Source organism: Alligator mississippiensis, chromosome 3, assembly GCF_030867095.1.
Source record: "Alligator mississippiensis isolate rAllMis1 chromosome 3, rAllMis1, whole genome shotgun sequence".
In the NCBI taxonomy this organism is placed as follows: domain Eukaryota; kingdom Metazoa; phylum Chordata; order Crocodylia; family Alligatoridae; genus Alligator; species Alligator mississippiensis.
This window is the reverse complement of record NC_081826.1, coordinates 202,454,695-202,468,923: the sequence shown is the minus strand read 5'-3', so window position 1 is coordinate 202,468,923 and position 14,229 is coordinate 202,454,695. Positions and strand designations below refer to the sequence as shown.

Sequence of the window (14,229 nt, the reverse complement as noted above, 5' to 3'; positions counted from 1 at the left end):
TATTGGCCAAGAAAATCTTTATTGGTGCACCCTTAGTTTCTAATACCAAATATTTCTTTTTATATGGGTTTGTGTGTTGTATGTGTATGTACACAATTTTTTAATATGCTCAGGATACATATAGAATATATTTTAAATGGCTGGACTACAATTAAACTGGGTCATCTGCAATTTAAAAAAAAAATATTGTAAAGAAATGTAAAATAGGATTTGTCCAAAAGCTTACGGCTTTAGAAAAGCTTATGGTTTTACAGATACTAAAACAACATCAAAGTATTTATAAACAAAATGATCTTACTTTGAAGGTTAAACATAGATCCAAGGCTTTTTAAAAAAAAAAAATTCTATTGGATTGATCATAACTTCTAATGAAAATAATTTCATTTTCTCAATCTTCTCATACACTGAAGATGCATCCTGATTTGTCCACTATATGCATAATTTTGGCACAGTTATAATCACATTTTTCTATCTACTGAATGTAATTATTTGAAATGGATAAAATAATTTAGATGAAGTAAAATCATCCTATCCAGAAAACATGGTATATACCTTATAAAATATGATCTTAAGCTTGCAGTTTCCTGTATTTTCATATGACTATCATAATATGATATTATAATTGAAGGATTCCTTTTATGCTGTTACTTGGTATGAGGATCAAACCTCTTGACTTGAAAGGTTAATATTTGGTTATTCTCTGTTTAAGTGCTTTCAGTACTTAATAAAATAGCTTGAATAAAAATTCAAATTCCTGGAAAGAGGTAATGCTGTTTGTTCAATCAGAATAGTTGTACTTCCAATAAAAATGGGTGTTGCAGAAGGGTAGACATTTATTTTTCCTTAATTGGCAATGCAAAGTTAATTGTTGACAAATGGAATGACTTGTTTCCAAGAATTTTCAGGAACCTGATTGCAAATACAGTAGTGTTTTGTGAAATTTAGTATTTTAGTGAATACAGCACAGTAGCATGTTGATCATCAATAGAATACATATCTATTTGATTAAATTATTTCAAGCTTTAATTATTGATACAATTTAATCACTTCCTTAGCCTGACGAAGGGTTTTTGAACCCAAAAGCTTGCTTAATAACTATTCTCCAACTATTTGGGTTGGTCTAACAAAAGATATCAAATTCACACAAGGAACCTTGTCTGCCTATCAAATTAGATATGCACTTCTATTCTTATCTTGCCTATCTCTCTTCAGTACTTTAAATAGCAAATTTAAACCATTTTTTCCTTGGTTTTCCCAAAGTTGTTTTTAGGGGAGTTTGTTAGTTGATGCTGTAGTTGAGAGTAATGCTGGATGTGCAGTACTCATTATCCAGCAATTTAGAGCTCAGAGGGGTGGCTACAAATCATTTATGCTGGGATTAATATTTCTTATGTCCAGGAAATAATCATTTCTAAATTAACATTTATATTGGGCATTTAGGCTGCTGGTAGATGTTAATTTAGTCAAGTGATTGAGATCTGATGCATTTTATCCTGGATCCCAAAAATTGTGCATCCTGACATGCCAAATATGCATGCCAGGATGCACCATTTTTAGGTTCTTGGATAAAATTTATCAGATCCCATCACACACTCTGGGATTTTTAAATCCATGCTGTGTAGTAGAGCACCAGGGACCAGTCCCTGACAAGACTTGAAATGTATCAGCACAGGGGTAGTCCATTTGCTCCCCATGTCCCAGCAACTTAAAAGCCTTGCCACGTAGCTCCACATATATGTAACATTGGCCAGAGGCCTTAGACTTACAAGCCTGCATGCTACCTGTATTTAGGATTCATACTGAGTAGCACCTTATTTTGTGAGAAGTCCTGTTGATTAATGAATTCTGTTGGACTACTCAGTGTAAGCAATGAGTAGCAGAACTGTTATTTTGGGGCTCTCCGAGATGTGCGGGCCGGGGGTGAGCCGGGCCTGTCTTTGCGCACGCGGGCTGTGGCCAGCAGCCCGGGCACGTGGGGCCGGAGAGGACCGTGCGGCGGCAAGGCACGCATGGGCTAGAATTAGTCACAGAGGCATAATGGTTGATTTAAAGATCATTTACTTACACCCAAGATGGTCGCGGTGTAGGCTGGACAGTTTCCAGGTGCAGCTCCGCTTAAATCCTCATTGGAGGACTACGACAAATTCGGTTCTTTGGCCCTGGAGTTGTTAAGGCTCTGCGGGTTCGGCAATTTCTTTCCCATGGAGTTGTTGAAGCTCCGTGGGTTTGGTTCGGCTCTCTGGCCCCGGAGTTATTGAAGCTCCGTGGGTTCGAATCTTGAGTATATAGGAAAGGGATACGTCTAGGATTGCGCTCGACGACGGGGAGAGGCCAGAGGCTGTTTAGACCTCTGTTGCCTGCTTAAGAAATGCGTTGGGTCCGTGAGGATCCGCAACGCTTAGAGATCTTCATGCTCTCTAAGTGATTTCTCTCCAACTTGGGCGGAAGCCACCCAAGCTCTTTATACGGCTAACAAGCCAATCGCTAGCCGTTATGTGTACATATATTAGAATCGGCCAATAACGTGGCACGAATCTTCATACAAATGGCGGGAACTCCTTTGCACCGTGCATTTCTGACATGCGAAAGAAATGCACCCTGCAAAGAAAGCTACAAATTGGCGGGAAATTCCCCGTTGCACCGGAGTTCTCTCCTGCAGCAGAGAACTCCACCGTGCAAGGAAGCTGCAATTCAGTGGGAAAAATAATTTAGCGATGCCGAAGCACACACAAACAGAAAATCACAACGTTGGGTTGTGACACGAGACATAATAATACTGAAGCAAAGTTGAAAATCATGTGTGTATCAACCAGTTAACAGTATCTTTGGGCTCCTATACACATGCGCGGAGCCTGCTCAATGTTCTGGAAATCCAATGATTAATCGAGTCTGCTGGAGCATGGAAATTGATGCGCTCTGGCAGCCTTCCACATCACATGTATCAGCGTCTCGGCATGTCTCCACGCTGAAAAAATGGTGGTGGGGCACTTTGAAATAAAACATGCCCAATAAGCTTTAATTCAAAGCGCTCTGCTGCCATTTTCTCAGCGCGGGGATGTGTGGGGACACTGACAGATGTGATGTGCAGGTGCTTTTAATTAGCGCAGCTCGCTAATTAAAGTGTCCAGTGCTGCATCCCACAGCACATGTGAAAATGCCCTTTGTTGCTAACAATATGCATTATATTTCAGTAACAGATTTATATTTGAAACTGTAATACTTAGTTTCTTTAATATATGAACATCTTTGGACTGTATACCTTGCTCTACTATGTTATGGAGAAGGAAGGAAATAAGAAAAAAATTGAATGAAAAGAAAGGCAAAAGAGAAAACATCATTGACATGTGGAGACCTCAAACTGAAGTTACAGTGAATGATTTTCACATTTCAAAGGGATGTTTATCCCTTTGTGATGGTTTTCAGTGAAAAGAGAGCACAGCACTTCCTAAGCAGTTATTGCTTTCCTTCTAAAACAGAAATGTTAGAGAATTTCATTCATTTGGAATGCATTTGCTTCCATACACTAAAAATAATTTTCTTACTGTTACTGTTTGTGAATTTAAGTTAGGTAGCAGTGTGTGATAGTAGGCAGCATATTACTTTTTATTGCTCTGTGTAATATAGTTTGAAAAGAAACACATTCATCAACCTATATGTGTGTAATTTATTTCATTCATTTCTTACAGTGAAGTGCGAAAAAGAGGTGGCAGTGAAGATGACACCAGGTCAGTAACCAGTCTATCTGGGACAGCTGTCAAAAAACCAACACTCATGAAGAACTGCTGCCACGTTTAAATAGCAAATTCCTATTTTGGCCTAAATAATTTTATTTGTGTATTTTTAAGACTTTTTAAAGAAAAAGAACAATGAAGGATTTAAATAATGTATTCTTCTTTCTACGGATGTATATTATTATACAGAATTGGAGACCTTCAGATCCTGCCTTCTACTTATTCGTGCTGATGCACTTGCCTTGTCTCTTAGGCCCTAACTTGACCTCACTTATGCCAATGGCAGTGAAGCCAATTAGTGTAAAACTTCTGTGAGATCAGAATCAAGGCTGTTGTCTTTCCTAGGTGTCTGTGATAGCCAGTACATAGAGTACAGTATTTTTATTTAATTTGTCTAGGTATTTTGTTATAAAGTTAATAAGGTTTCATACACTTAAAATGCTATTATGCTTTGTTTAAAATCAGAGATCAGCCAACATTCCATCTTTAGTTCATCTCATCTTTTCTATTTCAGCTTATATTACCTACTTTTCTAAAACCTCAAGACATTGGAAGTTCAGGAAGTTTCATTGCAAAAATTGTAAGGCCAGATTTACCAAAACACTTGACAAGTATTTGAGCTTTTCAAGTGAACCCAGTTCTGAATAATATAAGTTTTTGCATCAAAAGTATGTGAAATTGGTGGTTTAGAATGCATCTTTTTGAGATTTGGGGCTTAGATCTGCACTGAAGAGCAAAATTAGGTATATCCTTCATCCCCTGTCCCCTTCAATCAGAACTGAGGAAAATTATCTGTCTGAATTCCTGCAAAGCAGCTTACAGACAGCTCAAAAGAGACTGTATATACTGAAATACTGTATATACAGTATATAGGAACACTGGATGGATCTTCCTTCTCTTGTGGGAGACGCAAGAATTATCTGCCTCTGCAGAAGCTTCTTCAAGGATCAGGTGAGCAAGGCATGTGGCTAATGACACAAATGTTATCATTTGTCCAGTCCTGTGAAATTTGAGCAGAAAAGCTACTCCAGAGGAGGACTGGCTTTTCAGCATATTCATTCTAACTGAAATCCCAAGGGCCATCATGGCTAGGGGAGGTTGCTGCCAAGGAGAAGGAATGTTTGCAGACCATTAGGAATTCATGATCTCTTCTGTGTCTTGTGTGGATGGAGTAGGGAAGAGAAGTAAATCCTTCCCTGTCCTCAAAAGAAAAAGATGAGAGGAACTCCAGATGGCTATCCTTGAGATTTCCCTTTTCAAAGTCCCCTACTGTAAACACAGGTTAAAAAGATGATCCAACTCTGGTTTTCTGAGAGAGCATGCTTTGACAGTATGTAGGCTTTTAAAGATGATTTTCCTAGCAAGAAAAGGTGTGAATATAAGCTCTTTATCTCAATTCAAAATATTGCTCAGTCATTGTCACTAACTTTTACTCTTTGTTACTAACACTTCCCAGATTTTCCCAGTAACAGCTATGCAGCTGGTCCAATAAATCATCCTAACAAATCCTTGCCTCTCACATAATTCCTAAACTATCATGGTTATATAACACTCCCATTAACAGCTGTCTTCCATGTAAAAAAAAAACCAAAAACCCAGCCAAAACCTGTGACCATTCTAACTGCTCTCTCACTTATCCTTGATTTCACTGACAAGGAAAGAGCAATCACTTTCTCAAATTCTGCAGGGATATTTTTAAGCAAGGATGCTGTGTCTTGCTAAGATTCAGAAGAGAAATCTCATCAGTAGTAAAGGTATCTTTACTGGCATTAAATAGTTAGTTTAATATTAAGGGCCCAGACTTAACAAACCCTTTTCATACATCTTCTGTGAACAATAAGGATGCACAGAATGATAGATGGGCATGATGTATACAGCATTCCTCAATTTTGAACACCATGTGTTACACCTTCCATGGGCTGGATTAGCATTGGGTAAAATGCTTTCAGTATTTCATCCTTTTTTAAATAACTAATTCCATATCTGATAGATGGAATTATTCTTTTTTGAATTGTTGCCAGGTCTGATTCCTGTATTTTGTGAGAGGAACTCTTAAAAAAAAAATAAATAAAAATAAAAAAAGTATGTGTGGCGGGCAGGGGTGCAGGGGGGGAGGGGATTCAAGATCCATACTGTAAGTAGCTGGTATGCACATACAGTAATTGTTTTTCCAAGTTGGTTTCATATCATAGACTCAAGTCCTACAAAGAGAATCTAGAGAGTGGATTATGACTGTTCGTAGTCTGTTAGAGGTTGGCAAGCTCAGGGCTTGCCCAGCCAGCTCTCTCTGCAGGAGTAGGGTCATCAACATTTTTTTCTTTATTTCAATTGACCCCCAAATATTTATTTTTCCCCCAAAGTCTAGAGGTTAAATCTGTTGTTTAAAGGTTTGTGATCTTCATTTGTCTGAGCTCAGGTTAAACTAAGTGTGAAGAAAAAGTAGGTAAGACTCAAGGTCAAGAAAATGTCAACGTTCAAATACTGAAGAAAATGGCTGTGACAGGGAAATCCAGCAAATCTAGATCAAGGCTTCTTAAACATCTGGCAGGGGTCACCAGGGGGCACTGGCATCTATGAGACAGTGTTCATGTTAATAAGCTGGCTTGGAATGATTTTGGTTTTACATTAAGAAATGGAAACATTTGCCAATTTTATTTTAGAAAAACCTGAACAAGTTACCTTATAATGGTGGTTCTCACCTGGGGTGCTGTGGTGCTGGTGCTATTGCCACAGCCAGGGGAAAGTTGCTACAGAGCCTCTCTTTCCAGGAGGGACGTGTGGGGCCAGACAGGGAAGCTGTAGTGGCAGCAGTGGGTTCTCCTACCTGCGTGAAGTTTTGCTCCTGTCCCCTATTGGCTGGAAGTTTGGTAAACAGGAAATGCAGGCAGCAGTGCACAGGGGAACTCTGGTAGGAGGGTGCAGTCACATTTGGCTTCTGCAAAACCTGCATTAGCCTATTTATAAACTGCCAGCCAATGGGTGAGGGAGGGAAGTTAGCAGGAAAGGGAGGAGAACAAAGCTTAATGCAGATAGGAGCTCCAGGAAAGAGTTGCATGGGGCAAGTTCATCTAGCAGCACTTGCATAATGTCGGGTGGGCAAGTGGGGCTTGTGCCCTGGGTGCCACCTATGGGGAAGGGTACCTTATCCTCCCATCCCTCACTCCATCTGCACAGGCAAATGTATGTCATGCACTCACAAGGTATTGTGAGAATTGTAATTTTGTAGAGCAGCAGTGGAGTTTGCTGCTGCTGGGGAGAGAATGGACACCATTTTTTGCTGCTGAAATCAGCCTGCTTTTTTGTCCTCACGATATGGACTTTGGTGGCATAAAGATGGGGTGAAAGTTCCTCACCAGTAGAAGTGAACTCTACTGCCATTCTAGAGAATTACAGTCCATGACACACTACCTGTGCTGGCTGCTTGCTGCTGCTCCAGCATGCTGCCTTTACTGAAGCCAGAATGGAGAGAGATGGGTGGGATAGGACTGTTCTGGGCACATTATTCCTATGTCGTGTCTTTGCCTGGCAGGGCCACCCAAGAAATTAGATAGGCAAGCTGAGACTTTACAGTGGTTCTGGGGTGCAATTCAATATAGGGAAGTTATGGAGGGGATACCTTGAGTTTAAAAGGTTGAGAACCACTGGCCTATAAGGTAAATCTTCTATTCTGCTTTAAAAGGTGGTCCTGCCTACTACCCTAAATGTATGGCAGAAAATGTCTTTCAGCATGGCTTCACCTCTGTATTTGTTTTTCTTTAATGGTTTAATTTAGAATTTACAACTGTTTATTTTATTGCACAAAGTTGTGCTATTCGCTAGTGGATATGCTACCTTAATACATATATTTATTTTAGGGAGAAAATCTTTCCACATAGTCTGTAAATAAGATTATTTTTATGCAGTTGACACAAGTATTTTCTCCTTCATTGTCTTTCCCTTTTTAATGATAACTCGTGATGCATTTCTGAGACAATAATTTTGGAGATATGCTCTTAAAATCATTTGATCACCCAAATGTTTTTGTTATAATCGTTTGCCTATAAACTGTATACTAATAGCATGCTAAGATAGGCTGTATTTTCTCCAATGTAAGAATACTCTAGTCATCTACTGTGTTTTAAATATGATATTGAGATGCATCATTTTTTTTTTACTGACAAAAAATTCCATATTAGCCATATAAATAATGGTGATATGTTTACATAGCATTTAGTTCAAATGGATCTGAAAGCATTTAAAAAAAACCCTAAGGTACCAGTCTTGGAATGAGCACCATATGGACAGACCCCTGCAGCTATGAAGAGTGCCAATGAAATAATTGTAGTTCTGTCTTAGTGCGGGAGTTTTGTTCATGGCAGTTTTCTGTACAGTCTTCTGAGGCTGTACAGATTATGTATTCTAATTGAAACCACTTATGGGATTTCATGTTGAACAATACTAAACAGCATTTTAAAAGTTAAGAATGCCATATCAAACAGAAACTAGGGGGACATATAGGAGACATGTTTTTACCAAACCACCTTACTTAGGATACCAGGAATAACAACCCCCCTTCTTTCATGGTATTTCATATTACCAGTAGGGATTATAACATCATTTTACATTTCTCCTGTAATTTCAGTGCCCCCTATTATCACTCCCTAAAACTCTGAAATACACAGTGCTGTTCACTGTAACCCCTTACTGTCACTTCCTTCAGCAACATGAATTTTATTAGAGATCTCCCATTCATTTATTGACTGGATCTAATGCTGCTTAGATTTGGTAACATCCCAGCTTGCTACCTTTTCATTTCATTGCTATAAAACACTTCATTGTTAAATGGAAAATGAAGAACAAACAATGCAGGCACTTAGACTTTAGATGCAATTTGTGTTACAAAAGTTTGTAAAGAGAAAAACACTTAACTGAAAATGTCAGCTCTCATATGTAGATATAGTTAACCTTGTATTAGTTGTGTATAAGTGAAGTTACTGAATGATCAAATAACCAATACAATTTCCATAAACCTAAGCTGTGCTCACTTTTTAGCAAATGTAAATTTAATTATTTAAAATAGAAATTTATTTTCATACCTGGATAGTGAGCAGCTTTAGTGAACTTTGGTTTATTATGTCAACTTTCATTGCAGAGTATATGTTAAAAGAAGAATGTCATAAGAAATAAACAGGCCTTGTAATGTAAAACAATTGTTTTTAAATGTTGATTTGTATTGTTTATATGTAGTAGCAAGAACTATGGTGTTTATGCCCTTTGCCCCTTGTCAACTACAGATTGTTGTACCCACTGTGTAATTTTGTACATACGTTTAAAAAGAACCATATATTATCTATATTACATATTGCTGTACAATAAAGTGTGCTTTAATAGCTGTTCTGTGCAATTTATTTCTTGGATGATATTTATCAAGGTCAGTGGTCCCTCCTGAGCCCATCAATTCTATTTTCGTTTGGGGATAGCCTTCAAGTGCAAGTCCAAAGCAAATCTCAAAGTCATAGCTGTCACAACCCAAGGGTGTGATTTTGTGTGCGCGCGCTTCGGCACTGCTAAATTATTTCCCGCCACGAGGAGCTTTCTTTGCAGGGTGCATTTCTCAGTTGCAAAGAGAAAACCCCGGTGCAAAGGAGTTCCCGCCACCCGCATACAAATTTGTGTCCCACTATTGGCCGGTTCTAAATTATTCCCATGTGGCAGCTAGCGATTGGCTTGCTAGCCGTATAAGAGGCTTGAGCGGTTTCCGCCCAAGTTGGAGAACTCCAAGGAGAACCCCGCAAGGGAGCACTCCACAACCATCTGGAGGAGGAGGACTTCACATTTCATGAAGAACTCTAAGCGCTGCGGAGCCTATCGAACCCAGCGTGTACCTTAAGAAGGCTATAGGGGTCTGATCAACCTCTGGCCTCTCCCCGTCGCCGAGCGATCCCTCAACGAACCCCTTCCCTGCGCGCAAGTTCCATGGAGCCTAGCAAACTTCGTGTGAGTGTATCCAGAGCTCTTCTCTGAGTTGTTTTCTTCGGTTGACATGACGGGCTCGTGTTTTTAGAGCCTTCAGCCGGATTGAGCTAGAGTTAGCGAGTTTAGAACTCTTGTCCGCTCTTCTTTCCTATCTGTAACCGCAACTCAAGCAAGTTTTCCTGCCTGCACCGCGACCATCTACGGTGTAAGTAAAATAATCTTTAATCAACCGCTAAGTGTCCGTGCCTAATTCTAGTCCGCCGGCCTGCATTCCCTGACCCGCGTGCCAGGGCTGCTGGCCACAGCCCGCCACACGCCCCCGAGGGCTTCGGACCGCTCCCGGCCCGCACAATAGCAAGATGCTTTACCTGGTTCACCACATTCCCTGTCACTGATATGTACCTGTCATAACCCAAGGGTATGATTTTGTATGTGCTTCGGCACTGCAGAATTATTTCCTGCCACAAGGAGCTTTCTTTGCACAGTGCAATTCTCAGTTGCATGGAGAAAACCCTGGTGCAAAGGAGTTCCCGCCATTCGCATGCAAATTTGTGTCCCACTATTGGCCAGTTCTAAATTATTCCCACGTGGCAGCTAGCGATTGGCTTGCTAGCCGTATAAGAGGCTTGAGCGGTTTCCACCCAAGTTAGAGAACTCCGAGGAGAACCCCGCAAGGGAAGACTCTGTAACCATCTTGTGGAGAACTCTAAGCGCTGCGGAGCTTAACAAACCCCGTGTGTGCCTTAGAGGAGGATACAGGGGCCTGATCAACCTCTAGCCTTTCCCCGTCGCTGCCTAATCCCTCGACGTACCCTTCCCTGCGCGCTTTCGTGGAGAGTCACCTTTTGGACTCTCATCGTGTGTGTATCCAGAGCTCTGCCCGAGTTATTTCAAGAGGGTTGAGTTTTCTACGGGTCTTGTTCGTACGAGTTTTGTAACTGCAACTTAAGCGAAGTTTTCTCCTGCCTGCACCGCGACCATCTACGGTGTAAGTAAAATAATCTTTAATCAACTGCTACGCGTCCGTGCCTAATTCTAGTCCGCCAGCCTGCATTCCCCGACCCATGTGCCAGGGCTGCTAGCCACAGCCCGCCGCGCGCCCCCGAAGGCCTCAGACCGCTCCCGGCCCGCACATGGCGATGAGGATGGGATTGGGGAAGGCATGCTGGAGCTAGAATTAGTTAAGAACTGCCCTTGGCGCAGTGGAAAATGCCAAGTAGAAAACTTCATGGAACTGGAGGCGCATATCGCTTACCACCAGGTGGGCGGAACGGGTGAGAGGTTTATCAGCGGACGCCTTCCGCTGAAGGGAGAAGAGGGAGCTTCCGAAGACGGAGCCCCAAAAGAGAGGGAAGTGTATCTTCACCCCGCGGCATTCGGGTGTGTGATGAGTGATGAGCGGGTCCTGTTCAGGCCCCTCGACACTGTGTCCCTCGCCAGAGTCAACCCGGCAGGCGCAGTGGACCCGACCCTCACCCGGGAGTGTGCCCGTTGCCTAAGATGTGCTCGGGAGAGTGAAGAACTGGTGTCGATCGACCGGTTCGCCCCCTTTATGGTAGCGTCTAGATTAAGGGGTCATGAGCTTCCATCCGAGCTCCGCGAAGACCTGGAGACAGAGGGACGTGCCGCAGATGAGAGGGTGGCCCCAAAATACGACAAGGGGGGAGTGTTAACTGCAACTTTTCGTACTATAACTGATTTAATGCAGAAGAATTTAAGTTTGAAGCCCAGCTGCGTATGGCCGTTCAAGCGGTCAAAGAAGCAGCTGTGAAAGAAAATCCTGAGACGCCACGCCAAGATGGCGCCGAGCAAGAGGGAGACCGCGTGGAAGAACTGGACGGAAGAGAAGGGTGGAGCTTCGGAGAAACCTGCGAGAGGTCGGTGGGCAGGGTCACCAGCCGAAGCAGCGTCGCTTCCGGTGATCACGCCTTCTTGCCGACGGAAGGGAGAATCGAGCGGAGGAGTGCATCCGCCCCTCCTGCCTGAAGCAATAACAGCAACATCAACTCCTGAAGTAACAGCTTGTCGTGCGGCAACGATCAACCCAGTGACTGATGCACAAGATGGAGTTTGGGCCGCCACCAGTCGCATTCGTGCTTGGACGGAGTTACAGGAGCTGTACAGAGAATCTGAAATGGAATCTGACGAGGCTATAGTCTCATGGCTGGAACTCATGTCCATGGAGTTTGAGTAATCTTCTTCGTCAGTTGTCACGACTGCGTATCCTGATGGAGCCAAGATTATCTAGTGATCGGGAACGTCGACACCCAACCGAGGCTCAAGGTGCAAGACATCGTGAATCCGATCTTCCATCATTGTCACAGAGAACACCAGAGGAGCAATACATGTTTGGATTTCTCCTACAGCTTTCTGGACTCAATAAGCGGCAACTTTGGATTTTAGGGGATGCAGGTCAATGGCAACTGGCCTATGAGTTAGGTTTTCATTATCTGGAAGAGCTAGACGACGGCTTCTCGACGATTTCATCTAGTTGAATGTGCAAGAGAGGGTAGTTCGAAGTAGCAAACACTTGTATTATATGTTTTAATAAATGATAGTGTGGTTCCATGGAAATTTTGTAAATATTCTGATATACGTTAACTTATCTTCTGAGAGTTTTGTTTACAGATCCGGAATTCAGAGTGCGTGGCGGAGAGAAGCCCCAAGAAGGATAACATCATCGGCAGAAGCGAGGGCTTGATGCACGACTTCGCCATGACGCCCACTGAAGCCCTGATCGTGCAGTTCTTTGTTATGAATCTAATTATGTGTATATGTATTTGTGCTGGTTATTATTTGATTCGATCCCTGGAGGACGAACTTCTTATGTTAGCTAATTTTGTGTTTACCCGTTTAGTTCAATGACCCGTGGTAAGAGCTCTTGATGACCTGAGTGACGAGTGTATGGCATAATTCAGCTGTGCTTTCAGCAAGGGGGGGGGATGTCATAACCCAAGGGTATGATTTTGTGTGTGCTTCGGCACTGCAGAATTATTTTCCGCCACGAGGAGCTTTCTTTGCATGGTGCAGTTCTCAGATGCATGGAGAAAACCCTGGTGCAAAGGAGTTCCCACCATTCGCATGCAAATTTGTGTCCCACTATTGGCCAGTTCTAAATTATTCCCATGTGGCGGCTAGCGATTGGCTTGCTAGCCGTATAAGAGGCTTGAGCGGTTTCCGCCCAAGTTAGAGAACTCCGAGGAGAACCCCACAAGGGAAGACTCTGTAACCATCTTGTGGAGAACTTAAGCGCTGAGGAGCTTAACAAACCCCGCGTGTGCCTTAGAGGAGGATACAGGGGCCTGATCAACTTCTAGCCTCTCCCCGTCACCGCCTAATCCCTCGACGTACCCTTCCCTGCGCGCTTTCGTGGAGAGTCACCTTTTGGACTCTCATCGTGTGTGTATCCAGAGCTCTGCCCGAGTTATTTCAAGAGGGTTGAGTTTTCTACGGGTCTTGTTCGTACGAGTTTTGTAACTGCGACTTAAGCGAAGTTTTCTCCTGCCTGCACTGCGACCATTTACGGTGTAAATAAAATAATCTTTAATCAACCGCTACGCGTCCGTGCCTAATTCTAGTCTGCCGGCCTGCATTCCCTGACTCACGTGCCAGGGCTGCTGGCCACAGCCCGCCGTGCACCCCCGAAGGCCTCAGACTGCTCCCGGCCCGCACAGTACCAACAAACAGCTTGCATTCTAAAAGAGTGAATAATACTTTGCAATACTTGAAACCAGTGGTTCTCAACTGGGTTGCCATGAGACTCCAGGGTGTCATGAGATACTTTCAGGGGTCCTGCAGCGCTACTGCTACAGAAGCCAAGTGAAACTGCCCTGCACACCTCTGTTTCCAGGAGGTGTGTGTGGAGCTGGACTGGGAAGTGGCTGCAGCAGGAGCGGGGTGTTCATGCCTGCATTAGGTTTATCCAATACAGTTCAACTCCAGGCTGTCACACTGCCACCAGGTGGAACTGTCCAGGAGATGCATGCAGGGCCAAGATGAAGAAGTGGTTGTGGCAGGAAGGGGTGCTCCGACCTGCATTCAGTTTATCCCCAGGCACATCTCCAGGACTTTCAGAATCTTTCAGCTACATGCCTAGGAGGCTCAGTTGGTTCCCAGTTCCATATATGGGGAAATGCAGGGTTCTATAAAATAGTGGTTACTCCATAGCTCAGAGGGAGCTGGTATGGACTGGGCAGGTAAGACCCTGTATAGCAACTGTGGGGATTGGAAACAAGTTATTATTAAATAAAACATTGTGGCGTTTCCCATAATTTTAAATAGTGACACTTCATGTTGATACTAAGCATGTGTGCCTGGGTCCTGAGCCCCCACTCTGTCCTAAGCAGCAGCACTGGCTCAGGCCCCAATGTGGCCCCATTTACCTGTAGCTCAGCCTTGTCAAAGCTATTTCCAGCTTGACCATACCATCTCCTTGTAGGTAAGCTGATACAGTACAATGAAAGCTTGATGTTTTACTTGGTAGATATTTGTAAGAACTACCAGGATCAAGTGTTTCATTATTTAGAATATTATGTATGGTGGT

General features: G+C 42.8%; 1 protein-coding gene across 1 annotated transcript in view; it reads left to right on the top strand.

Moving 5' to 3' along the window:
- Positions 1-9,103, top strand: part of RASEF (RAS and EF-hand domain containing) — a 58,055-nt gene extending 48,952 nt beyond the window's left edge. The window contains exon 17 of the mRNA XM_019478214.2: positions 3,687-9,103. Within this exon, the coding sequence (XP_019333759.1) occupies positions 3,687-3,795 (109 nt within the window). The 3' untranslated portion in view covers positions 3,796-9,103. The remainder of the gene's footprint in view (positions 1-3,686) is intronic.
- Positions 9,104-14,229: the final 5,126 nt, after the last annotated feature.